General features: G+C 52.0%; 1 protein-coding gene across 1 annotated transcript in view; it reads right to left on the reverse strand.

Moving 5' to 3' along the window:
- The window catches only part of Tsnare1 (t-SNARE domain containing 1), a 460462-nt gene that overhangs the window by 204156 nt on the left and 229866 nt on the right, over positions 1-26440 (reverse strand). Inside the window, exon 6 of the mRNA XM_013520010.1 lies at positions 601-722. Within this exon, the coding sequence (XP_013375464.1) occupies positions 601-722 (122 nt within the window). The remainder of the gene's footprint in view (positions 1-600; positions 723-26440) is intronic.

Here is a 26440-nt window from a genome sequence, read left to right on the forward strand (position 1 = left end):
ACTTGCCTGCAATCCCAGTACCTTATGAGGCTGAGGCAGGAGAATCACACATTTGAGCACAGGTTGGGTAACTTAGAGACTTAGTGAGACTCTGACTCAAAATAAAAATAAAAAAGATGTAATTCTGTGTGAAAGCCCTAAGTTCAATCTCTAATTGCTCTAATATCCAGAGATAGAGAGAGAGTGACTGGGAAAAGAGGGGAGGAGAAGAGAGACCAGGGTTGGAAAATAAGTAAATTAAGAGGATAAAATAGAATCATAAAAATATTCAGTTAAACCCAGAAAAATCAAAAGAGAGGGGGAAAACAAAGTAGAGATAGAACACAGAGGAAAAGCTAATAAGATGGCAGATTTTAATCCATCTATTTCACAGTCACTTTAACTGTGCATAGTCTAAACCTGGAGTTAAAACACAGACTGTCAGGTCGGATCTTAAAAAGCGAAACAAGTTGTGCTCTGCCTATAAAATATAAAGATCTAAATCAGTTAACAAAGAGTGGAGGCAAACACCAGGCCAGCACTCATTAAAAGGAAGCTGAAGGAGCTAATTAGCATCAAAGCAGAGTCGGGAACAAGGAACCAGAGACAGCGGGATGTTACCTGTTGACAGAGCGGTCCAGGCACAGGTGTACATGCCTCACAGCAAAGCTTAAACATGGGCAGCTGAAGCAGAGGGAACAGGAAAATCCACAGTTCAGCTGGAGATGTCAACACTTCTCTGCCTATAATTGATAGAACAAGTAGACAGAAAATCAGTGTGAATGTATGAGACGAAACGATGCCATCAACAGACCAGACCTAATTGACATTGATAGAACACTCCATCAACTCTGCAGGATGCACGTTCTTCTCAGGGCACAGAACACTCACCAAGACAGACATCGGGCTGAGCCATAAAACACACCTTGACAGACTGAAATGAAGAGACATCATAAAGAGAATGTGCTCAGATCATAATGAAATTAAACCAGAAATCAAAGCGCACAAACGCATGCGCTGGGGGCACAAAGCAGGAGAGGGCTCCTACGGAACTCACAGCTAGACACATGCGTCTCAGGGTGAACAGACACTGGGTGTATATTTGGAGGTGGGAATTGAGGCAAGGATGATCAGTAGCATGTGTGGATCCATGGCAGATGCAGGCCCACAAAACCAGAAGGTTACAGCCCAATAGCAAACCATTCTCAGCAGAAACGGATATGCCCGGGCCAAGCCCAGCAGGCAGAGGCCACAGCCAGGTATATAACAGGAAACCCTGGGCCTCACAGCTCCACCACTGATGCTCCTGCTCCTGGTTTACTCACACCTGTGGTCACCTAAAGACTCCCACTGGCTCAGCTGAAGGAGGAAGAAACTGGTGGGTAGCTTGGTGTGTGGTTACAAGCCACACCACAGCCTTCTTCGGATGACCTTGAAAGAAGGTGGCAAGGTAAGGTCACCCAGTGGGAAGAGAACTGGGCAATACAACTGTCCCTCCACTTTGCGAGGAAAAAGAAATGGCCTGAAACTCGAGATGCATGACGCTTGGATAGGGAAGCATTCTGATTGGCTGGTCGGGAGCCTTAAAGGGAAAAGACTGGAGAGCTGAGGACCAGGAGGTCTGGGTAGAGGCATGGGGGTGGCGGAATGGAGATGGGCATGAATCTGATGATGTTTGTACCACATGTCTATATCCAGCAGTATGTGGCCACCATGAAGATACTCTAAACAACCAAATGGACTTAATGGAGTGGGCAAGTGTTGCTGACCAGCTCTATCACTGGCCACCCAGATAACTTGTTGGGCAAATGAATGAAATGTCCAAGGGCAGTGGTGGAGGCTCAGCAGTGCAGCCTTTCCCTGCTGACAACATAGTCTAGAGTAGAACAGGCACTGCGGCCCTTCCTCAAGGAAATGAGCTACAGTCAAGTGATCACATTGGACCCTCCATCCTAGGAGGGCCAATGGTTTGCTCTCCCAGGCAGAGGTTCTAGAAGAGGGTTTGTCTTTCTCATGCCCTATTTCTGCTGTAGCACAGCCTAAGGGTCCTGAGGTTTACCCCTCAGCCCCAGCTCAGACCCCTCGTTCCATCAGATCAGACCAAGAAATCATTTGACAGCAAAGGAAGTGGGGGTGGCTCACAGCCATAGGTTCTTCAGCCACATGCACACAATAAAGAATCCCTGGCCAGTGAAGCAAGGCTGTCTGGGGAAGGACCTATCCTCAGGATGGAGGGCAGCATGGAGTAGGGTGCCGCCCCAGGTACAGCACGTGCACCGAATCAGACTTCTGTGCATATGAGCATTGAGTAGGGTGAGTCCCTAGGATCAGGTGGGAATGGGACAGCCGCTTCGCACTGCTCCTCACAGGACCCTAAAGGATTTGTATTTTTGTCCCTGCAATTCTGGGTTCTGTAGGGTAAGAGGTCCTGGTCCCCAGAGGGACCACACCAGCGGCACAAAAAGTATCCCAATGAGTTATAAACCTCAGCTACTGCCTGGAGACTTGGGACTCCTTGATGGGGAATCACTAGGCAAGAAAAGGAGCCCCCTCTTGGTGGTTGCAATGGATCGCAGTCAGCAGGTAGATATGGGACCACTGTGTATGGTGATAGTGGAGTCTTGGTAATCTGCAGGATGCCTCACAATAGCGCCTTGTCCAGTTGCAACTGTAAGTGAGCACAGCAGGGTCAGGGTCCTCAGACATCTGGGTCGCATTACTGGGAAATCACTGATGTCTGCAGAGGCAGCCTGAAGGTGGAAGGAAGGGCTCAGTACCAACAGTGACCCTAAAGCCAACCACCAGGGGCCAATGGTTAATAGTGGCTCAGCTGCTGCTATGTGTCAGGGTGAAGTTCCTGTCCAATGGGACAACCATGCTCCTTGGAGATGGCCGGGTGGCATAGACGGCTGGAACAACAAACCAATACCTGAGCGCAGTAAACTGTTTCCCTTGGAAGTATGGTGTGTAGCTTCTCTGCTTTGGGCTTTTCCAACAGACCATGGTAAAACCACAGAAGCAAAATTGTTTACAGAAGTTGAGGGAATTGTTACCAAGAAAAAACCTAAGTAAACCCTCGATCCTCACTTGCTCTTAGCTGACTTGAAAGAGCACTGACTTTGGAAGTAACACAGCGGGGTGGTACATTATTAGCATCCCACCAGCTTTGCTGTAGATAATATCTCTGATGTGTGAACTATGATAACAGTTGCCTAGGTTACTTTGGAGGATCTGAAGGCCACTTCTGCTGAGAACACTGACTCTTCCCTTGATCCTCACGTGCCTGCAAGGTGTCTGGAACAGTATGGAGAGATGGCATGTGTGTCTTCCTGTTGTGTTTTGTTCTTGAACCAGGGTCTCCTCTGCCCTGCATGTACACAAGTGATTGGCCTTTGGAGCTGATCTGTGTTTTCTTTGTCTTTGTCTTTCTCTCTTCACTCTTGTCTTATCCTACCCTTGTGCTTTCCTAGAAGCCCCATCATAAGACCCGAACTGAACCACAAAGCCAGTATGTTTGCCCCGCATGTTGGTGCCTAGCTACAGGAATAATTCAGTCAATTCCCAGGGCAAGTTGACTGTGACTACCCACGGGTCCATGTCTAGCACAAGAAATTACATCTGGAATGGGGCCCTGTCCAGTGGAGACTTACTGGACTTTAACCCAGCCCAGGCCGGAGAATCTGTAGAAACTTTCTGTTCCCTTTGCTCTAAAGCAGCTGGTCTGCTCTTGATCAGTGCTGATTCCCTTCAGCTGAACTCCCCCTCAATAAAGCACCACCTGTACAAATATGCATGTGCTTGGTCTCATTTCCACTGTTTCCATGCTGAAAGATACTATTCAGTATTGCTACTGCCTAAAACACGGCATCTGAGGTCTCGACCATGTTCCTGTCTTAGAGAATGAATAAATGTGGCGTAGTCCAGCTCTCAGAAATATAGCTTCAGGGATCATACAGGTAAGAGGACTCTGGAAGTGTGCTGACTCCACTCATAATTTTCAAAGCACAGGCTAGAAATTGATTGCTGAGATTGAGTCCAAGCCCTGCACTTGCCAGTTGTGTGACCCTGAGCCAGTTATCAACCTCTTTGACTCAGTTTCTCCAGCTGGCCCTTGACAGGGTTCACGTCATCATGTCCATATGCAATGATAATAGGCACATAACAAGTACTATTGCTATCACTTTTTAATCATTTCATTGACCAGGAACTGAAAATCAGAGAGGCCTAGGCTTGGGATCAGGGGATGCCAAGGCTGGGACTGCAGAACATTGGAATAGAAGGGTCCAAAGACCCTTCTGGACTCATCAGAGAGTGAGTCCAGAGCTTCTGGAGACACTCTCTGGTCCCAGGCATCTCAGCCCCAGAGGGACACATTCCCTAGGAAGAAATGAGCCCAGTTAAGCCTCGCATCAGTTAGACTGTGGCCCTGAGGCCCCAGTGCAGGCAGGTGGCTATGAATTTACTTGTTAAAACCCACCACCCTGCCACTTGTGATAGTGCATTTCCTTTTGGGTAAATCTCACCTACATAAAGCTGCTTTGATGCAGAGGAGGCCAGAATCCAGATATTCCAGCACTGAGGGAGAGGTTTCAACTATCCTATCAATTCACCTCCATCTCCAGCTGCTGCTTGTCACATGGCTGACCTCCTCCCTCCGCCCTCCACTCTCAGTCTATCTGCACACCAGTACCTTTCACAGACAAAGATGCCTGAGACAACCCCACACTGCCCCCTGACAGAACCCAGGGGACAGAGAGTGCCACTGAGACCCAGAGGCACTGTATCCTCCAGTATATATCCTAGCCCCCAGAGACCAGGGTACCCAGGAACCTGACCACATTCATGTCTGTGCAGGTGACGGGGCCAGGTGCCAGGCAGAGCCCTCTGCCTCCCCTACTGCCTGGACCTCTGCAGGTGCCATTCCCACTCTGGGCCACAAAGACAGGGTGGGTCCAGAGCCGCTGGAGACACACTCTGGTCCCAGGCATTTCAGCCCCAGAGGGACATGTTCCCCAGGAAGAAATAATCACAGCTAAACCTAGCATAGGTCAGACTGTGGCTGTCCCAGAAAACACTAGTGACATGGCTGCACACAAGCTGGGTGGGGGACAGAGCACACCAGGAGGGAGGAGTCCAGAAAAAAACAGCTGTAAGAAAGAGCACGAAGATGGAAAATTGCTGTCCCAATGAAATCTGAGGTTTTAAATGTAGGACATCTGGGCCAAGCATCCCTCAGCGTGGAAGTGGAGCCAGGACAGGAAGTCCCCCAGGATGTGGAGTCCCGGAGAACATCATGGAGGGGCCCAGGCAGGCTGATCACCATGTCCAGTGCAGCCATCCACAGTCCTGCTACAGTTGACCATCTCTGGGCATCTCATAAGGAGCGGGCCGCCTGTCATCAACAGCACTCCTTAATTAAGCAGTAATTGGCTCTCTAAAGACATTTATTGACTTCAAGTGCTATGTAATCAGATGTGTCTCACATAGTTGTAGAGGCTCGTTAAGTTTTTTTTTAATAATTAAGTGGCACTTAATGAAATAGGAATAATTGTCCAACCTTGTCCACATGAAACCCTTCTTGGAGACGTGTGACTTGATAGGCCTCAAAGCTATCACATCGCTCACCCACCTGGGGCCTGGGTGGAGGGCAAGCAGGCTGTGTCCTGTGGAGAGTCCTGAGATCCGGACTTCACCTCAGTGTCTTATGTGGATAGGTGGGGACAGAGGGCGGGACTCCCCCAACAGGCAAAGCAAGCATGGGAGACATGTGGGTTCTGGGCCCTGGCCCGAAGCTCTTCTGTCCTGCTCTCATCAGATAGCGACACAGATGGCTGCTCGTGCAGGGTGCTGACACCACCATGCATCTGATCCTCACCTCAACCCTGAGTGGTTAAAATGAGGCACAACAGGATGCGGTAACTCTACTCAGAGTGATAAAGCCAGGAGGGTTCGGTGTGGGCCATACCACTGTACACATGAATATCTGCACACATGTACATACATGCACACACATACTTGCACAGATGTATGCAGGCACACTCATATTCATGTACAGCCAACACCAACACACTTAATCTACTCACACCCATGCATAACCATACACCTGTACCACTGCACGTACTCTTGCACCCTTGCACACTTGCACACCCACACCCAGGTCAGTGAGACAGAGCCCACCTTGGAGTGGGACGTGATGCAGGACCTTTTAGCAGGAGGCGACAGAAAGAGCTTGAATCTGCACAGATGTGATTGGCCTGAGCCCAGCCCACGAGGAGGTCACAGGTGCTGCTGTGTGGATTTTGAGAGTGGCTGTAGGAAAGGTACAGACCCCTCCCCACCTGTGACCAGAGGCTATTGCCTAGCAAGTGGCATCACCTCTCCATGAAGAAGACACCTACCTTGCTGTCCCTGGGTGTCATGAGAACTAGAGAAGATGTGTGGATGAAGTTCCTGCTACATAGTGAGGCTGCAATTAGTACACTCTGAAAATGGGGTGAGCTCTGAGCCAAGAGGGCCAAGTCCAGTGGGTTATAGGAGGCAGGGGTCTTTGAGCTATGTGCCACTCTGGGTGCACATTTTAAAAAGGAAATTGACAAGTCACATCCCATCCCAGGGCCCATAACAGCAACCATCACCTACCTACCACGCTGTCCCAGTGGAGCGTGCCTGGGAGGCAAGGGCTGTCCTCAAACCACTCCCCTGTCCAAGCAGGATCCATACTTCCTGAATTCATGAGATATGTGTGGCAGGGGCCCCAGGGAAGCAGTACCATGGCCCAGAGGAACTATCTCTTGGGGGTCCCTGCTTTCAGAAAGGAGCACCCTTCTGGAGAGGTGAACTCACAGTCCTGGCTCTTTCTGGAGCTTGAACTCCTAAAGGGAGGTGGAAAATCCACAGAAACTGTGGAGTCCTTTTCAGCACAGGGACTGGTGGTTTTCAGGCTCCTGGCTCTGCTCCTACGGGCTCCCAGGCGGGTGGCCAGAGGTCCTGGCTGTCAGCCCTGCTCTGTGACCTGAGTTTGCCAACCCACCAGCTAATGTTCATTCTCTCCCCTGAGAAATGGTGGTGGCTGTGGCCTGAGAGGGTGCCTGTGGGCAGAGGCTGCAGCTAAGCACAGAGTAGTGGCATGGCAGTGCCTCGGGGATGGGGCGCTTTGGGGACAGGCAGGGAAGTCCTCCAAGGCACACAGGTGGCTCCAGAGAAAAGCCCCAAACAGACACGAGCAAACAACCAGCCAGTTGTGGAAACCAAACTGCCTCCATGAGAATTCCATCCTCACTGGCTTTTGGAGCACTTCCCACCAACTCCAAATCATTTTCAATTGTCCCACCCTAATTTTGAGGGCACTCCGCAATTAGATGCACAAATGACAGATGGGACCCTCACAGAAGTCCAGAATGGGGGGTACAAAAATCACACCTGCCAACACCTGCTCTGCCAACTGCACGAGACATTGGGTGGGGGGACCACATACTGTAGACCCTGGGTGGCCAGCAACTGAGCCAGGATTGGAACTCACACAAGCACCCTTTCCAATAAACATTCCCTGGCTCTGGCAGCTGCGCCCTGTGTCCGTAATTAAGTGACAGCATGTCTGGTCTGGCAGGGCTCCCATCAAAATAAGCAGGCCTCGCAGACAAAACAAGCAAATCACTGCTCCCAGTGCAAGCCAGGAGGGTGGGACTCCCTGTCTTAGACAGAGCCTGTGCACACGCCATGGTCCACACAAGTACCAACAAGTTAGTGAGCATCCAAGCTACCAGGCCAGGGAGGCCAGACTCCTCAGTGAGGACCAGGAGGTACAGACCCTCCCTGGGGGGAACTCCAGACATGGGCAGCTGTTGGCCTAAGATCATCCCTGCCCCGGAACAGCTGGGTGATCAGGCATGGAGGATCTGTGCAATAACCCATGGCAGCCTGTGCCGGCCCTCAGAGGACAGTTCCTCCATAAGCAACTGGCTTGGCAGCCTGAGATTCCATCTGGGAATCAGGAGACCTGGATTCAAATCCTACTTCTTTTTATCTCCCGGGCTGAGCCCTAGTTTCCTTGGAGAAGCCTGGAGACCTCTGACCCACCATGCCATGTAAGAATACAGGGGAGCATGCTCTGTGGATGGTGGGAAGCTGGCCAAATGGCACGGTTGCCATGACTCTCTCTATGCAGCCCTGGGCCACCATCTGCCTGCTCATTAAGATAACCCTTGAAAATTTCCACCCACTATACACCCATCAGACCTACCTTGCCCAGACAAGGGCCTGTCATGGCCTGCAGCTGCTGTCCTTATGGGTCAGGAGAACCCTGGACAGAATTCCACATACCCAGCATCTGGGAGGAGCTCCTAACTTGGACTCAGAGCTCAGTAGCTGGATGGGTTCCTGTCCAGAGAGGCAAGGCTGTGAGCAGCTCTGGTCACGGCAGGAGGATGGCTTCCTGGAGGAGACAGCCACTGAAAGGGCTCCCAAAGATGAGCCTGAAGAGCAGAGGCCTGACCCTGAGGGCCAAGGTGCACAACACCAGCAGGTGGAGCCATGAGACCCCTGCCGAGGCCCCTGGCCAGGACGCTGACTTTTACCTGCTCTAAATACCAGCAAAGCAGCCTCAGCTGTGGCTGTGGGCTCTGCCTCCTTCCAGTTGGCCTGCAAGCTCGGCTGTCACCAAGTGCCCAAAGCTTATCTCTGATCTCCACCTCTAAGGTTTAGACAGACAGCTGGGTGGGCAGACAGACACTAGTAGGCTGAGAGTGTGAAGGATGTACACCTCCTCTGACACTTCAGGGCTGAGCACGATGCTGCAGTCACCTTGGTGTGGTTATTACATGCAGACTCACCTTCTTCAGTCTGGACTGCTGCCATTGGCCAGCAAAAAGTTCACCCACCACCCTAGTCACATTGGCAAAGGGCCTGGGACCCTGCCTCTGCCTGAGTCTGAGCCTCATTTTAAGAAATCCCAGTGTATGAAAGCAAGGTTTCAAAGCAGTGGTGCATCAGGAAGGTTCACAAGACACTATTTTCCTATTGTGCTCACACAGCATCCCGTGGGGGTAGGAGCTGCCTTTAGCCCATTTTACAGATGGAAAAACTGAGGCCTCAGCCTTAGTTACCAGCCTGCCTTAGGTCTCTGTGAGCAGCAGATGGCAGCACAGGTCTAGAGCCCTGGTCCAATGCAGAACTCCAGAAACAAAACCTCACCATCATAAAGTTACTATGTCCCTATGATAAGTACACTGAGGTGCTAAGCAAGATTCGGGGCCTCAGGGGACCTCCCCACATATCCTGCTGCCTCCCTGTTCCATTGCCGTTGGGTCCCTATGAGGACCATGGCATTTGGGAGACCATGAAGTCCACGCTCCTTGTGTGGAGTACTGGACAGCTCTCAGTACACCAGGTCTGCAGGTCACGAGGGTGATGAGTGCCCCTCCAGGCAGTCACTATCCACCATCAGGCTCTGACATGGCAGGGTGGGATGGGTACCATGCACAGCAGCATGGGGGAGGTCACTTACAGTGGGGGTGAAGTGAGCAGGGAAGGTCTCGCATCTGGAAAGGACCTGCCGTAGGATGCTGTTTCATGATCCTTTCTCTGCTGGAGGCACCAAGTCTCTGAGAAGGGGACAAGAAAAGACCTGCTGGCCAACAACCAGTCTGCTCCAATTCCAGCAGAATAAGGACAGCCCTCAGGGTAAGGACACACTGTATACTGCGACCTTTGCCTGTGGCTCCAATCAGCCACCTCCACGGTGATGGCCGTCATTAGTCACCCATCATTCCATCTGTCACTTACCTGACAGATGCGTCCTGAAGCCCCTTCCCTTGGGCAGGCTGCTTTTCACGGGCAGAGAGGCACAGATGTGACAGAGAGTGGGGTGGATGGGGTGGGCAATTAACGCCACTCATTGGGTAAAAAAGACACACCAGGCCTCAAAAGACAGTCCTGATTTCCAGAGGATGAGAAGTGCAGCTCCCTGCTCCTCCCACTTCCAGGAGTCTGTGGCTACCAGGGTCCAGGCAGAGTGGGTGGCCTTGGGCCCCAGTGTCCCCTGTCAGGCTCACTATCCCTAGCTGACAGCAACCTACAACCAGCACTGGATCCAGCAGGCTGGACCCGAGCCTGGCAGGAGCTAAGGGGTGGGTCTATGATAATAAAACTTCCCAAAGCCAGATGGCTGCTGGCTGCCGGCTGCTGGCACAGGCTGCAGATCAGGGTGCCCGACAGTGAGTAAGGCCAGGACTTGGGAGCAAGTGGGTCAGAGGATGCGGGAGGGGTCGAGGTGAGCAGTGAGGAGCAGCCACACTCCCTGCCTACCAATCACACAGACTGCTGTGGGACTCCATGCCCAGACCCCCTGGACCCTCGCAGCTGGCCTTAGACTGGCCCCAGCTTCTGACATCTGTCTCCTCATGCACATAGGAGGAGTGCCTGAGGCACTGTCCAGCTTTGGGTTTTCATGGTAATTGAATCAAATAACTCAGAGAAGCAGTGACACACACAGGGCAGGTGAGGATGGAGAGAAGGCGCCAGCCCTGGGGAAAATGGGTATAGGCATCAGCCTGGCGTAATACCCCTGTCAACAGACACCCGGGGGATGCAAGCTCCTCAGCAGCTACTCTTCGCTTCTCCCCAGTTTGGGGCAAGGCATGTGGCTGCCTGAACTGGAGCCTGACTTGCTTCCCTTTGTCCCTGGGAGTATCCATGTGGCCCGGTGCTTGTCCTTGGAGCAGGGTGAGGCAATGCGGTACTGCCTCGGTCTTGCCTTGAAAGCAGAACCACTGTCCCTCCCTGTGTCTTCCCCCACACAGCTGGACGGTAACTTGGGCTGGTGTCAGGGTCTCTGCTCAGGTCTGCCCTTTCCCTTGTTGTGAGGGTTCTCCATCATGTCCACAAGAGCCCTAGCCTAACAATGCACCTGCTGACCATACTTTCTCCCTGAGTGTTGGGGATCCAGCTGCATTCAGAACAGGCCACCACCACCCAGAAGGACCCCATCCCTTCCCAGGCACCAGCACTGCCCGCCAGGCCTGGCTTGAGGCCCAGCCATGCATGGCTCTTCTAGTCTTCACCACTTTCAGCACCAGAGGCCCCATTCCTGACCATGAGGTGAGCGGGAGGAACCTAGAGACCTACTGCCCGTGGGCTGGGTGCAGGCCTGCCCCACTCTTCCCTCGAGACCTCAGTTTACTCATTTATAAGGTCATCCTCCTGGACCTTGTGCTTTCTAGTTCTATAAAGAATCTATTACTCCAAGGACACCAGGCCTGAGGTTTTTTTTTTTTCTTCTTCTTCTTGCTGTGTGACCCTAAACTCACAAAACTAGCTCTCTGTGATTGGCTTCTGCTTGTTTCAGCACAAGCAGGCCCTCGGGCCAAACTCCCAGGGCTCTATGACTTCGGGTAGGCCCCTCGGCTTCTCTGTGCTTCAGAAATAAAAACTGAGACTAGCACTAGTGTCTAGATAATTAATCACTTAGAATCATCAGCAGCACCAAGGGAAGGATCCACAGCTCCCAAAGGCTCAGCACAACTCACTACCGCCCACCGTCCCAGTAGCACTGAGAGTGAGCGGAAGTTATAGGCTGTTCGTTCATTCGATGACCTCCCCAAAGGGCCGACCCTGTGTCGGATTTTGCAGTGATATGAGATGAATCAGACATTGATCTTGTGGAAAGATGAATACCCAGGAAATTGGAGAACAAAATAAATACGAAGAAGACCAAGACTGAACATACGCAGTGGGAAACACGATGCTGTGGGCACTCAGGAGAGATCGATGCTAGCTCGATTGCAAGGGGCAGCAACTAGAAGGCTTATTGAACATGAGTTTGGGCCAAAAAGGATTGGTTTGGATGCTCGAGGCTAGCTCTGCAACTCTACCACAGGAATGAGGGTATTAGACTCTCTTGATGTTGGGCAGTGATCACATGTTCTGACCTTGAGGGGAAGGTCATAACGGTCCTCCAAGGATTCAGCTCCACTGGGGAAGGAGTGGGGACTCTAACAATAACTGAGTTAGGAGGCCTGTAAGAAGAAGGGAATAGCTTAGTAGATCTGACCATGGAAGACACTTGCCAGTCCCCTTTCTGGGTTACTTCCTGCGGCTCCCTCCTCCCCACGCTGGGTGGCATCTGCATAACCTCTCCCCACCCAACCTAAAGCCTTTGCTAGGCACTGGATTCAAGGGACTCGATGAGTAAATACAGAAGGCATAAAGAAAACAGGCCAGAGCTAAAAGCCCAGCGACCTGTAGTCCAGCAACGGCCCATGCAGTTGGAAGGAGGTCCCTCCCATGAGGCCTCCCAGCTGTCGCCCTCTGCAAGAAGGGCAGCTGCCAGCTCTGAGGGGCCCAAGGTGACCCTAGGCTGGAGACACTGTGGGGTGACTCCTGCTATGCATAGGGGTGCTCAGCACCATGAAGAATGCTGCTCACAGCTTTGGGGCAGAGGCGGGCCTTTGCTCTCCTGTAACCAGGCCCTTGGAAGTGCAGCTGTAGAAGTCCCACAGAAGCCAGCCATAGGTCCAACTTCAGGTACCAGAGGTCATAGCTGGTGTCAGGGTCTGGACATGCACATGTCCTAGAGAGATCACAGTGCAGTGGCCCATGCTTCATGGATGGGAAGGCTAGGTGGCAGGCTGGTCAGAGATTTCAGGCTCTGGAGTACCCTGCTAGTAGGGCCCAGAGGTGCCCTGAAAACATAACTGAGGTCTCCCCTAGTCACCATCCCAGTTCTCAGTTGGCTGCATCCCCTCCTGTCAGGGATCTTCCTGGTCCCTGGTGCCCCCTGTCTGAGCTTAAGGTACATACAGGAATGTCCACAGTCACCAAGTGTAGACCTGCAGCTCTACCACTTGCAACTGCGCAAGTCTGGAGGATGGACTTGCATTTCCCTTCCAGCTGCTGTTTTCAGAGTTAATCAAACTGAACCAGCCAGCTTCCCGCACTAACCACATGGGGTTGTCAGGGGTACAATTTCTGCCATGGGCAGTCCTGACCTTCCACATCAGATAGCAAGGACCATGGGTCTGTGGACTCTTTGGGACTATGAGTCCACCCCAGGAAAGCTGAGGTTTCCTGGGATGGCTAGGAACTCCCAGAAGAAAGAATCTCACCTTCCTCATCCACAAGAGATCTGAGCAGAGACAAGAGTATCTCCCCCATCAGACCAGCACATTAGAGGATGTGTCACCTCCTTTGTCCAGCAGGTCAAGAGCTGCATCCCCAACCAGGCAGATGATGTCCTCAAGTAAAGATCTGTGTCTTCCACCAGACAGATGATGACCCCAAGTCAGGAACTGTGTCCCCCACCATGGGGCGGATGTCCATAAGCTAGGGGCCATGTCCTCTTAGTCTAGCCAATGTTACCTCCTAAGATGGAACCTAAGCCCTTCTCTCCCCAGAGCCACGCTCCTGCTGAAGGGGTGACAGTGCGTGCCATGGACTGGCAGACAGGTGGGGACAGCCTCTGCTAACTGCTGGCCAGAATATGCCTGCTTACAGGGACTGATAGAGAGATGAGTGACCCAGGCAGCCCAAAATGCTGGAGAAGCCAGTGATATTTCTTTCTAAAGAAGTATGCGGCACTCTCAGGATGAAAGGAAATGGGCCATTTGTTTTTGTCTCTGAGCAATGGCAAATAAGTCACTTCCTCACTAGAGATCCCCTGAAAAATACAGAGTGGCTGAGAGTGGATGCTTGCTACAACAGAACATCCCCACATTCCCACACTCCCAGGTTCCTTAAGTAGGGCCAGACAGCAGCCCTTCCTGTCCAGGTCCCCTGCCCCTTGGTCCCATCTGCTGAGTGCTCCCGAGAAGCCCAGGGACAAGCACAGCCACCTTCAACCACCCCAGCACCCAAGATGGCAAAGCTGCTCCACCCCAACCCTCCCATGGGTGGGCAAGGTGAGGCTCTGGGTAATGATTTTGAAGAATGAGAAGGAGCAAGATGCCCAAGGTCATCCTGGTCCACCTGAACACTGGGGAACTTCCCACAATATTCTGCATAGATGAGACCCTCGAGTCTATAGACCTGTCACCTCCTCTAGTATGACTCTATCCCAGAGACCCAAGAGACACACGCAGGACCCCAGCACGTCTCTGTGCTCTGAAGGGAAACATTCACCTACCCCAAAGCCAGCCTTTCTCACACAGTGTTCAGAACACCAGTCATCCTAGGCCAGGGCCTCCTGGCCTCTGTAGCCATTGGGAAGTTCGGGGCTGTGTTCTGCTTACCTCTCTGACCCCAAGTCAGGAACTGTGTCCCCCACCATGCAAGCCCACAGCTAAAGCCAGCCTTCCTCCAGCATTATGAAGATATTACAGTATTGATCCCTGAATATAAGACTTTCGGCTCCATTCATCACAGCCCACAGCTGGCAAGCATGTAATTATCAGTGCCATTGATTGTCTTCAGGTCAGAGCACAGTCTAGATGCCCAGACTCTCTAGGACCAGTTAGGGCCTGGAGGAAGAGGGTCACCGTTTGGAGGGGTCATCTTGTGCCTACCTGTGACTCACAGACATGATGGTATGGACCCCACTGTGGCCTGCAGGTCAGTGGAGCATCCATCGCTGGGGAAGGCCCGAGTGTTCAGGATGATCAAGAGCCTGTTGGTCCAGTTGAGGCCAAGATGATGGCAGACCTCCTGCTGCCTGGGCTCCTCATCCTCAGCTGTCCATGCCGCATTCTATGTTTCCTCCAGAAACTGGCCACAGGTGGTTTGCTTGCTGGGCCAGTCTTCTGTCGCCTTTCTATGCAAGCCTCTGTAGAGCAGTGTCACTTGGGTCTATCACCCATAGCACCCGCGCCTCACCCCATGCCTGCAGTGTGCAGGGGCTCCACAGCTGTAAATGGAATGAAAGGAGCCAGCTATGCCTCGGGGAAGCAGGCAAAGGGAGCACCCAGCTGAGGATGCAGCCCCAGCCTGTCTGCCCTCTGCAAGCCCACAGCTAAAGCCAGCCTTCACAGTACAGCCAGAATTCTGTCACCTTGGGTTACTTAAGCCCCATCTGTGCCTCAGTTTCCCCATCTGCAAAATGGACCTACACTAGCATCTCCTGTAGTTGTGGTGGGACGAAAAGAACCACCCACAGCTGCCCAGGCCTTCTGGCCTAGAGGTCCCCACGGACACTGGAGTAAACTGAGCTCCTCATATCACACACATGGCTTGGCCTGGTGGGATATCATGGCATAGCTCTCAGTTTGAGACCACAGCTTTCACGAGGCCTGGGCACTTCCCATCCTGGGGCTCTGCAATCCCAGTCTTTGACAACCACTTAAGCTAGGGCAGAGAGGCATGGGCACAGCTGCTTTCTACAGGCCTGGCCACACACTCCCCTCCCCAGCCCCAGAGCCCAGCCCCTGGCCCACCAGTGAGATGACGAAGGATCTAGCAGTGTGGTGACACTGTGCCCAGAAGTCTGTCGTGCAGGGCAATCTCTGCCTCGCTGTGTCTTACTGTCTATCCCTGGATGTTGCTGGGGAGAAAGCAAAGAGGCTGAGGTATCCTCACCTGTGCATACCCTGTGCCCTGTGTCAGGAGACTAAGGAGTGTGTGCTTTTCTCAAGCAGTCCCCAAAGGACAACTTCCGGGAGCCTGATGGGTCCAGGTGGATGCGGAGGTAGTCTGTCTTCCAAGGGCCACATGGAGCAACCTCCCACCCTGCTGCTTCCTGCTTCCTCCCACACTCTCTGCTACCCACCAGTTTCCCTGCTGTCCCCTGCTGTTCAGCCTGGTAGGATTGGAGGAGAGCTAGGTGGGATCCCCTGTTTGGCAACCCTGAGGCTGCCCCTGAGAGTCACATTCTCTAAATCCCTAGCCAGGAATATGGAAGAGAGGTAAGGAGGAGAGCGGTCACCATCTCTAATTGAGTGGCAATAACGTAGAGCACGACTAGACAGGGATGCACTCTGCCAGCCCAGTGCGCCTGCAGGTGGCTTGCTGGTCCTTCAGCTGGAAACACAGTTGTCCTTTTTCAGGTCCCCTGAAAAATGCAGAGTGGCTGAGAGTGGATGCTTCCTACCAACGGAACATTCCCACCTTCCCACACTCCCAGCTTCCTTAAGTAGGGCCAGACAGAGCAGCCCTTCCTGTCCAGGTCCCCTGTCTCTCGGTCTTCCACAAGCAGTGGCAGGCTCCCCCAGCCTCCAGACCTGGCATCTCCCATGCTGCCTCCCTGACCTCCACCACTCTCCCTCCTCTTCTCACCTGCCAATAGGCTCAGCCGTGGGGCCTGTCAGCAACACGCAGGCACCTATGGCTCCTAACCAGGTCCCACCCACAGGCCTGTCTCACACACGCCACTGCTAAAGGAAGGGTCTCAAATCTTACCAGATGCAGCTCTTTACTCTGTCACCTTCACTCCACCCCTGGGGCTTGTGCCCTTCTCAAAGCCTCTCCTCACCTGCACAAGGACATCATGAGGGGCGGAGGGCTAGGCCAGGGCGCAGGGGCTGTGGGGCAATGTCCCTTGCATCTCAACCAGCTCTGCTTCTGGCCTCCCATCTTCTGGGCGCTCCTTGGACATCACAGGGATGCACAGTATGTTGGATGTGCAGTGTAGATGTGAGTCCTGCCCTGAATAATCATTTCCAGCATGTGGGAACCAGGACCAGCAGCCCCCAGGGAAGGGCCTATGTGATGTTTATTATCATGATTCCTCTATCATTGTTTGACCCCAGTGATCTCTAACACAAATATGTAACCCATGCCCACTTTACAGACAAGGAAACAGGTAACAGGCCAATCAGGAGACCACACAGACATCTTGGCAGCCAAATTCCTGAGAATTCCAAAGGCTGCAGACATCCGTCCTTCCCGCTGTTGAGGCAGTGACCCCAGGATGACCTCAGGGAAAAGGAGAGGGAGAAGAGAAGAAATGGGAGACCAGGGGGCTGGGGATTTAGCTCAGCGGCAAAAGCGCCTGCCTGGCAAGCGCAAGGTCGTGAGTTCGGTTCCCGGTACCGGAGAAAAACCAAAAAAAAAAAAAAAAAGAAAAAGAAATGGGAGACCAAGCAGGGAGATTACCAGCCTTTGCTCTGGGGCCACAGCCTGGACCCTGGTTGACTCTGGCCCTGAGGCATCCGGTGCTGATTATCTGCTCCCCAGAGAGCAGTTTGCTGTGTGGTACAAACTCAAAAAGCTGAGGAGAGAGAGGGAGGCAGGGAGGAAGAAGAAGAAGTGAAAATGCATGAAGGTCAAGGCAGGGGAAGGAGAGAGTTTACAAAAGACCTTGGCCAGCACCTGGCCAGGGCCTGCAATGACTCCGAAGCCACAAGGACGACAGGTGTCAAGGGAGCTCCCCATCTGGTGGCTCCAGGTGGTGGGTCAGGGTGGGGTAGAGTGGGAAGGGAGCAAGGGGCTGCTGCCGAGGTCCGCGCTGCTCTGGCTCTGAGCCAGGCAGCCACCTGCCTGGGAATGGGTCCCACTGTGTAGTTTCACCCCAGAGCAGATTCTCTGCCTCCAAGATCAGAGACCCTGAAGGCTGGGAAGCTGTGCAGGTTGAGTGAGCTGCAGATAGACTCTTGGAGCTCTAGACCCCAGAAACCAGGGTCCTCTGAAAGGCTCCCAGGGCAGGGCTGTGAGCCAGTCCCCTCCAGCCTCTGTACAGACAAGTTGAGTCTCCAACTGGACAGCCCTCAGGCAGCAGGCTATCCTTCCTGTCCCTTCCTCTGGGTAATATCAACCAGGCACCTGTATCCTAGAGGTACAGTGCTGGGCTGGATATCCCAGAGTGGGTCAGGGGACACTCAGGACTCTAGTGGCACCTGACCAACCTGATCCTTGCTCTTCTATTAATTCATCAATGTGTTAGCAGCAAGGGAAGTGCAGAGCATGTGTAAATAGCCTTACCAGAGCATTCCATCTGAGTGCTTGGCTGTGGTCCCTCCAGCTCTCTAGCTGCAAGGAGAAGGCACTGGACTCCCCCAGGAGGCCTGGCCTCCTCCCAAGGACGGGGTCAAGTGTCTCATCTTTGTGTATGAAGGACGACAGATTCGATTAGGCAGAGTTCTGCAACCCACTTAGAATTGATTTGGATATAAATAGATAGCATAAAACCCATCCTGGGGACACTGCGGGCCAGCCTTCCCAAAGGGTCATGCTGAAAGACGTGTGAAATTGTGGTCACCTTAAATCTGATTAGTGCTATGACTCCTGACACAGAAGTGCCACAGCTGAGGAAGCTCAGGACAAAGAGGAGCACAGCTGAACTCTGTCCAAACTCTCTATCTGTCCATCTACCATCCATCTCTCCATCTGTATCTACCTACTTATCTATATGCCTGTCCATCTACCCCTCTATCTACCTATCTGTCTCTCTTTATCTATCTCTTTGTCTCTGTGCCTCAATCTATGTCTGTCTCTTAATCTATGTGTGCCTCTATTTCTTTATCTTTTTCTCTTTGTTGATGTGTCTATCTATCTCTGTATCTGTCTGTTGTCTATCTCCTCTACGTATCCTATACACTATTTGTTCTCTCACTGATAGACAAACTTCTGGGGAAGGAGAGTTAATTATTCACTAGCTGCCAATGTCTTTGGTTCCTTCGGACCCATTGATTTTGTTTCTGGTTCTCCCTTGGATCCGGTGCATGGATTCAAGTTTGATGGCATTAAGTCTTTTGAATAATTAATGTGGTAATTTAACCTGAGTGGAATGAGCAAATGTTACCTTCCACTTAGGCAATGAAAAAAAAAATTTCCCTAAGGCAGTTTTCCCAAATCTGCTAATGCTGCCCAGCACTGAGATCTGGTGTCTGCCTCAAGCAGGGAGCAATACTTGCTCCGCTGCTCCTTTTCCCAACAGGAGAAAATCAAAGTGTCCTCACTCCCCCAGGATCCTCAAGACTCCCAGGTGGCTCAGCATCTCATTTTTAGGAATTATGGTCAAATGTTTGACTTTCCTGTGTATGACCAGGATGCCTTCTTGACAGCTTCCTTCTCTAGAGCCCACCCCCACCTACCACCATCTGCTTGGGACCAGGAAAGAGGTGATCAAGTCTGCAGTTGCAGTGGAGTCCCTGGTGACCACATGGATGCAGTTCTCACTCACTCATCTGCATACTTGTAGGTTCCCCCCTGCCATGTCCTTACCTGCAAGATCAGAGTGGACAGGACCAAAGCAGGAGAAACCCTTCCCAAACGAGTGGAGAACCCCACGGTGTATCCAACAAAGACAGCCACATAGCCTATGAGTACTGTGGCTGAGGCCACAGCTGTCCTCCAACCATAAGGTGAAGCTACTCTTTCCCATCAAGACCCTGGCCCTGGCTAGGAATGGAGAAAAACATGCCTCCTCTCGGAAGGCCAGGATAAAAGCCCTATGGGGGACAGTGCTATCATCCTCTGTGTCAACCCAGACCAGTTTCCACATCAGCATCACTACCTCCCAGGTGTTAACCTTGTCCTGGGGTCCATGTTAGCCCTGGGAGACATTCGGTGATGTCTAGAGACCATTTGGACTGTCACAACTGGAGGGAGTGCCACTGGGAGCCAGAGGGTGGAGACCTGGAAGCAGCCACACATTGTAGGAGCAGGTCAGCCCACAGCTGAGAGCAACCGCAGTGGGCCGGGAGAGCATGCCCCATGCAAAGACAGAGGGGGCTGGCAGTCAGAGAGCAGCAAGGGATCGTGTGATGGAAGGAAAAGGCAGGATGATGCGAAGAAGGGACCCGGCTTCTAGAAGCTACAAAGTGCCAGGAAAAGGATTGTTCCCAAACCCTCAAAAGGAGTGCAGCCCACAGGCCCCTGGAGCCATGCTGACTCACAACCTCAAGCTCTCTCCACAAGGACACAGAGCTCCTCTGCCTCACCAGTGTGGACCCTCAGAAGTGCCTTAGCCTGGTATGAGCATCTGACTCAGAGGTGTCCAGATCCCCACATCCGATGGAGAGGCAAGTCCCCATGTGTCCTCCTGCATCAGCCTCCACACCCACACTGCCAGCCACCACCACAGCCTGGTCCACCATCTGAGTCCCCCAGGCAGGCCCTCCTTGCATTAGATTTCACAGGACCCTGATGGGCCTCATGGGGACCTGGTGCTGGGCAGTGGCTATGGTCAAGGAGACAGGCACCTCTTGGCCACACTGACACATCTGCATTGCCAACCCAAGGCCTTGTCAGGGATCCTGACCGAACACTGTCACCCACCTGACCCAAGGCCTTTCACCCAGTCCTTCCGTGTCCCTCTGCCCAGCCTGTGCAGGAAGATACTGCAGCTGGCCAGATAGGCTCCTAGGCAGCCAGCTTATCCATGCTGCCTGCTGTCTGATCTTCTGGTGCCATGCCACGGACAAGGAGACAGCATGGGCCTCTTTGACCTGTTGCACTGGCTAGCCCTCCCTCCCAGGCCCACTCACTGTCCCAGCTGCCCACCTCCACTCCTGCAGCTCAGTGCTCACTCAGCATGTATGGCTGGAACCTGTCACGTCCCAGGCATGTCATGTGTCAGTGAGCAGCAGACAGCGCCTTGCTGTAGGGAGTCTACCGTCCAAGTTCCAGACCTCACTTTAAGTCCCACGTCTGCATCTTAGATCTACATTCTGGGCCAGAGTTTGGGTCTTTCCACATTCCTCTCTGTCAGGGCAATGGGGACACCCTCCTAACAGAGCTCTCTCCTCCACCCTTGATAATCCAGGAACATTCCTCTATAAAACACAAATAGGGCCACATCCCGTGCACCTTATGACTGCTTCAAGCCTTTATCTTCAAGCCTCTTATCCTCCCCTGGTAGTGCTCAGCTAGAAAAGCCCCTGAGTGAGGAACATCTGAGTAAGTCTTGGACCTGTCACTGTTTAGAGCTCATGTTGGCTCTGATTCTGCCAGCTTGGGCCCTATGGATTGACCTGAATGTGGCAGGCAAGTGCCACCCCCCAGCACCTTCCCAGCCTCCCCTAACTGCATGGCACTAAACCCAAGTCGCCCACATCCCTTACCTCTGCCACTCCCAATCGCTGTGCCCTGTCACAGGAAGCCACCCTCAGCCCATGCTTCCAGCTCCCATTGGCCCAGCACCGCCCCAGGAAATCTTCTTGCCCTTACTCCTGCTCCTCTTCCTCTGCCCTCCTCTTCCCCTTCCTTCCTCCTCCGCCCTCCCTCCTTATTCTGCACCTCATGTATATTTCATGGTCTGCCCTTGGAATATTACAAAAAGGTCATCTGCTCCCATTTTTGTGACCCTACTAGACCTCAGGTCGCCTACTGGTACTTTTCTGGTTTTGTGCCTGGTATTAAACCTGACCCAGAGTACATTTTTTCAATGTACGATTACAAGATGGTGGCCAAATGCTGTAATACTGCGGAGAGGGTGGGGGCAGGTCGCCCTCTGCTAGCCACTTAGAGACCACCCCTCAGGAAGCAGGAGAGGGAAGCCTCCCAACAAGAGCATCTGTCCCTGCAGACCCAGTAGATTTGCTGAGAAGCTGACCCACTCCCAGCTTGGCCTTTAGCCTGGGTCATGTGTTTATTGTATGCCAGCCTGTGAGCTCTTCACCTGCACAATCTCATCCAATCTGTGGGGGGACTGGGAGGCCAGGTTTTTTGGCTATGTGTCAGCCTCTGAAGCTATGTAAAAAAGTACCATAGACAGCTGATTTGAACAACAGACCCAGTTGCCTCCCAGCTCCAGGAGCTGAAGACCCAGCCTGAGGTGTCTCAGTGCTGGCTCCTCTGGGGTCACTGAGGAGAGTCTATCCTTTCTCTTACCTCACCCTTAGGGCTGCCAATAACCCTGTCATTCCTTGGCTCCAGGGCAGGACAGGGAATCAGGCTTGGACTACCCTACCTTGTCAGCTTCTAAGGGGCTGGCGTCTACAGTCCTCTCTCCAGTCAATCTTATCCTTGCCAACAAGGTAATGACTAAATTTCTGCCTATGGCTTTAGGTGTCTGCCTGGCAGGCCTTGTGGGACCCCTCCTGACCATCCATCCTTCTCAGAAACATCCACAGTTTGGGGGAGAGGGCTGGGTGTGATCCAGGCACTGAGAGAGAGAGGCCAGCCTCACAGAGCTCCTGGAGGGGGAGGCAAGTCTAGGAAGCAATTTGAGGTAAGCTAGAGAGGGGTCTGGGATGCTTGGGCTTCTCATGGAAGAGAAGTCCCTCATTTCCAGAGGAAAAGGGCCACAGGTGTTTTAGGGTCTTCCCGTGTAAAAGCTGGCAGGGCAAGTAGTCTAACCTATACCCAGATCTTACTCCTGCCCTAATTTATTTCCTGCTCTAATATGATGAATGTCTGTGGGTTTTTAAATTGTCATTGATTATTCTTCACTCTGCATAAAAATGATTAGAAATATACTTGGAGAAAATGACCCCATGTTAATCACTTAAATTCCTACACATTTTCTACCCCATGACACTTAAATATTCAGTCCTTGCTGCGATATCATTAGATGGACAAGACTAGAACTGTCTCCAAGATCCCATTTTCACAGCTGAGGAAACTGGTCATACCATCATAGGCAAAGAGTAGGGTAGGTCAGTGTCCAAGCCAGCGACAAAGTCCAACCCAGTACTCAGCATTCTTTCTACAGCACCATGGATTTCCCAACCAAGGTCAATTCCATGGTCAGCCCAGCTGATCAAAACTCCACATCCACCATCACCCACATGTCCATCATCCTGATTACTTCATCAGTGGTGCTCATTAACCACATATCCAGCAAAGCTTTGGGATGTCTAAAAATTCCATCTCTTTGACCTCAGAGCTTCAGCCAAGTATACCCTGTGTATGTGGCCAGCCATGACAGAGTGACAGCTGTGACTCCAGCTCATGAAATACAAGCCTGTACCACTGAAATATACACAATCCCTGAAATAAAGTTTGTCTACATGGGAAATATAGTAGCTGAGCTCTGCTGCTCCTGCCCAGTCTCTTATCTCTATCGTTCACCCGAAGCAAGGGTGCCCTAATTCTGACATCAAACCGTGGAAGCTCCAGATGGGGGGCTAGGAGCACGTGCACAGAAGAGGGTCACTCATCTCAAAAGCCCTGGGGTTTTCTGGAGGACTTACCTGCTCCTGAAACAGGACCCACCAGACTGGAGCTAGGCTGAGAAAGAGAACACACAGATTTATCCATAAGCATGTGAGACTGCAGCAACATCACACTGCCCATCTCCAGTACACACACACCTGCGCGCGTGCACACACACACACACACACACACACACACACACACACACAAACTACAGCTGGCTGTTGATTTGTGACTGGGAAATGAACAAGAACATTTGTGTAAGTGCAAGAAAGACCCTACCTTGCCTTCCCAGACCAATACATACACCACACACATGCACATATACCTATACATATGCTTTATATAGCACACATACATATATACACAATGCACACCCCAAAACATGCATGCATGCATGCATAATACATACATACCATATACAGACATCATACACATGTATATACCACACACTCCACATGCATGCATAATTCATGTATATACATACGAATGCACCAAAATGCACATGTGTACACATATACACACAAACATACACATATTGGCACACACATCCTGGTCTATTTGATGAAGAAGTAAAATTCTCTCCTTTGAGTCCAGCCTGTACTCAACTGCCTCAGCTTCTCAACCCATGAGCACTCATGGATTCCTTCTCTGCACTGGGAAACTTGTTAGCCCAGAATGCAGCACCCAACATGCAGGCAGTAACCAGCACCCAGATAGCACCCAGTACACACAGCAGCACTCAGGACACATGCAGCCTCCCAGAACACAGGCGACAACCAGCACATAGGCAGCACCCAGCGTACAGGCAGCACCACACAGGCATGTAGCAGCACCTAGCACAGGTAGCACCCAGCACATGTGCAGCACCCACCCTGCATATAGCACTCCGCGCATGTACATCCCAAGTCCCTCTGCTTCAAGTAAAGGCAAGCAGTTGCTGAAAAGTTTCACACAGTTAAAATGAGACTTGTCTATGATGTGGCTTGTAGCATGGCCCCAGGGGTCCTCAGTAGGCACTGGTTGGTTGTGCTGAGAGAGTTGCTATTAGGTTCCATGACACATATGTGGGACAAATCCATGGTCCCTGACTCCCTGGCCAGACACAGCTATATTTAGGCAGAGTACATGGTACATGCAATTCTGCCTCTCCTGCAACCCCCAGGTCCTCAGGACCTCAGTCCAACTGCAGCACAAAGCAGAGCTGGTGAGCTGCCCCCTTGCAGCGGCATTGCAAGAGGACCTGGAAGTAGCGGTGAGCGATGAAGCCTGGTTCCTGAACCAGCTTGTTTTTCTGAGCCCAGCAGTGCTCGGGTCTGGCCTGGGAGTTGTCAGAGGAATTATGAATGGATCACTCCTGGAATGAACAGGGCCTGGGGAAAGATGTTTTAAAATTTGCAACATGGGGGTTTTATTTATCTATTTATGCCCTGCCTTGTTCAAAAAGGATTTAAGGCAGCTTACAAAGATACATAAAGTAGAACAAAGAGCCATCAGTAAGAAGAAGCTGGGAGCTGAGGATGCGGGCCCAGGGCAGTACAGCCAGTGCAGCAGGGCAGGGAGGCAGCATGGTGCCTGCTGGGGACACAGGCCACGCTCCCTGTCCTGTTGCCAAGGACATTTCCTTCTCTAGCTGAGCTTCTTCCATGCCACTGAGAATTCCGACTTGCTCATTTTCTGTGTCACACCAGGGGTGCACACACATGTGTGCACACACACTCACTGAGAGAGAGCCTCCCTTGGGAACTGGGTATGACTTGGCAAAGCAGCTCTGGCCATGGCAGAAACCCCCAGGCTGGAGTCCTGCAGCCTTGCCTTGGGCCTCCTGCTGGTCGCATGTACTGAGCACCGAGATGTGGCTTTGAACCCTTATAGGAAGAAGGGATGTCATTTCTCTATAACGCACACACACACACACACCCCAGTCCCATTGGGGGAGAGTGGTTTTAGACACATAGCCAGTCTATACTTAATTGAATGCTCTTCTTCAAAGGACCCAGACTGGTACATATACATCCTCATCATATGTGCTTGCTCTATTTACCTTCCCGCTTATGATATGTGTTGAGCAGTGCCCTCTCAAAAGATATGGTCAGTCCCTCAACCCAGCCAGACCCTCTGAATGAGGCCTTTTCAGACAAAAGCTCTTTGTGGATATAATTGAAGATCTTGAGATGAGAACATCTTGAATTCAGGGTGGACCCTGAATCCAGTGACAGGAGTCATTATAAGACCTAGAAGACAAGAGAACACAAAGACTAGGGGAACGGAGGCTATGCAAAGACACAGCAAAGACAGCAGAGGTGGGATGGTTGCGGCCATGGCTGAGGTACCCCTGGGGCTACCAGGATCTGGAAGACGCAGGAAAGCTCCTCCCAGGAGCCTCCAGAGGGAGCCCAGCCTGCTGACACCTTGATTTCAGACTTCTGGCTCCAGAGCTATGAGAGAATAAATTCCTGTTGTTTTAAGCCGCGCATTTTGTGATAATTTGTTACAGCAGCCTCAGAGAGCTACTGTGCTGACTTATTTAGTCTGTCGCTTATACACTGTAATCAGACTTATAAACCCACCAGCTATGCTCCTTTAGCTACTGCCGCCTTTTGCTCATTACATACGGGGGGCCACATCATCTGCGGCACTGACCCACTGTCATCCATGATCTCTGATCACCCTCCAGATAAGCTTCCTCTTGGTGTCTTCCGCTCTAGGTCATGGGGGTCACATGGAGGGAGGGTCACAGGCATCATGGGTGGGGCTATCTGTAATGCACTGGACACCAATCTGTGTTTTCAACAAATAGCTTCTCCAGTTTGCAGATGACCTCACTTTCTTCTGAGGGACAGAAGTTCCCACAAGATGGGTTCACGTGAGTGAACAAATGATCTCCAGTCCTGACTGTCCACCCCTCATCACTGATACGGACAAATCTCTTAAAATCAATGGGATCCAAGCTCCCAGTAACCAGCAGAACCACCTAGGTCCAACCGTCACAAGCCTCCCACCCCCACCCTGCCTGCAGACGCTGGATCTGCTGCACCGAGGGGAAGAGTAGAAGGATTATCAGGGCTTCTACACAAAGCAATTTCTAAGCCTTTTTAAATCCCTGCTGGAACATGGTGGAGTATAAATAAATAAATACTTCCAAAGCAATTTCCATCTGCCCTCCCCAAGCTGGGACTCATCCAAATACCCTGGCCATCAGTGCCTGAAATGCAGCCCTGTGGCCCTACAGAAAGATACGAGTCCCACCGGGGGCCAGCCCTGTAACCCCGGCAGAAGACAGCAATCCCACTCCGCAGACAGCAATCTCCTCCTGGCCTGGTTCATTGGGAATCATCACCAGCCAACTATTAATCTTCAATCATACTTTTATCAAGTGTTTATTTTTTTTCCTCTCTCTCTCCCCAAGACTGGGAATATCAATATAGCAGCTGTCACGGGTCGTTACCTACTGTATCGTCCCCGCTATTACAGCGAAATAAAGCCAGATAGCGAGACTGCA

The sequence above is a fragment of the Chinchilla lanigera genome, unplaced genomic scaffold (assembly GCF_000276665.1).
Source record: "Chinchilla lanigera isolate Chin_1 unplaced genomic scaffold, ChiLan1.0 scaffold00053, whole genome shotgun sequence".
Classification (NCBI taxonomy): Eukaryota; Metazoa; Chordata; class Mammalia; order Rodentia; family Chinchillidae; genus Chinchilla; species Chinchilla lanigera.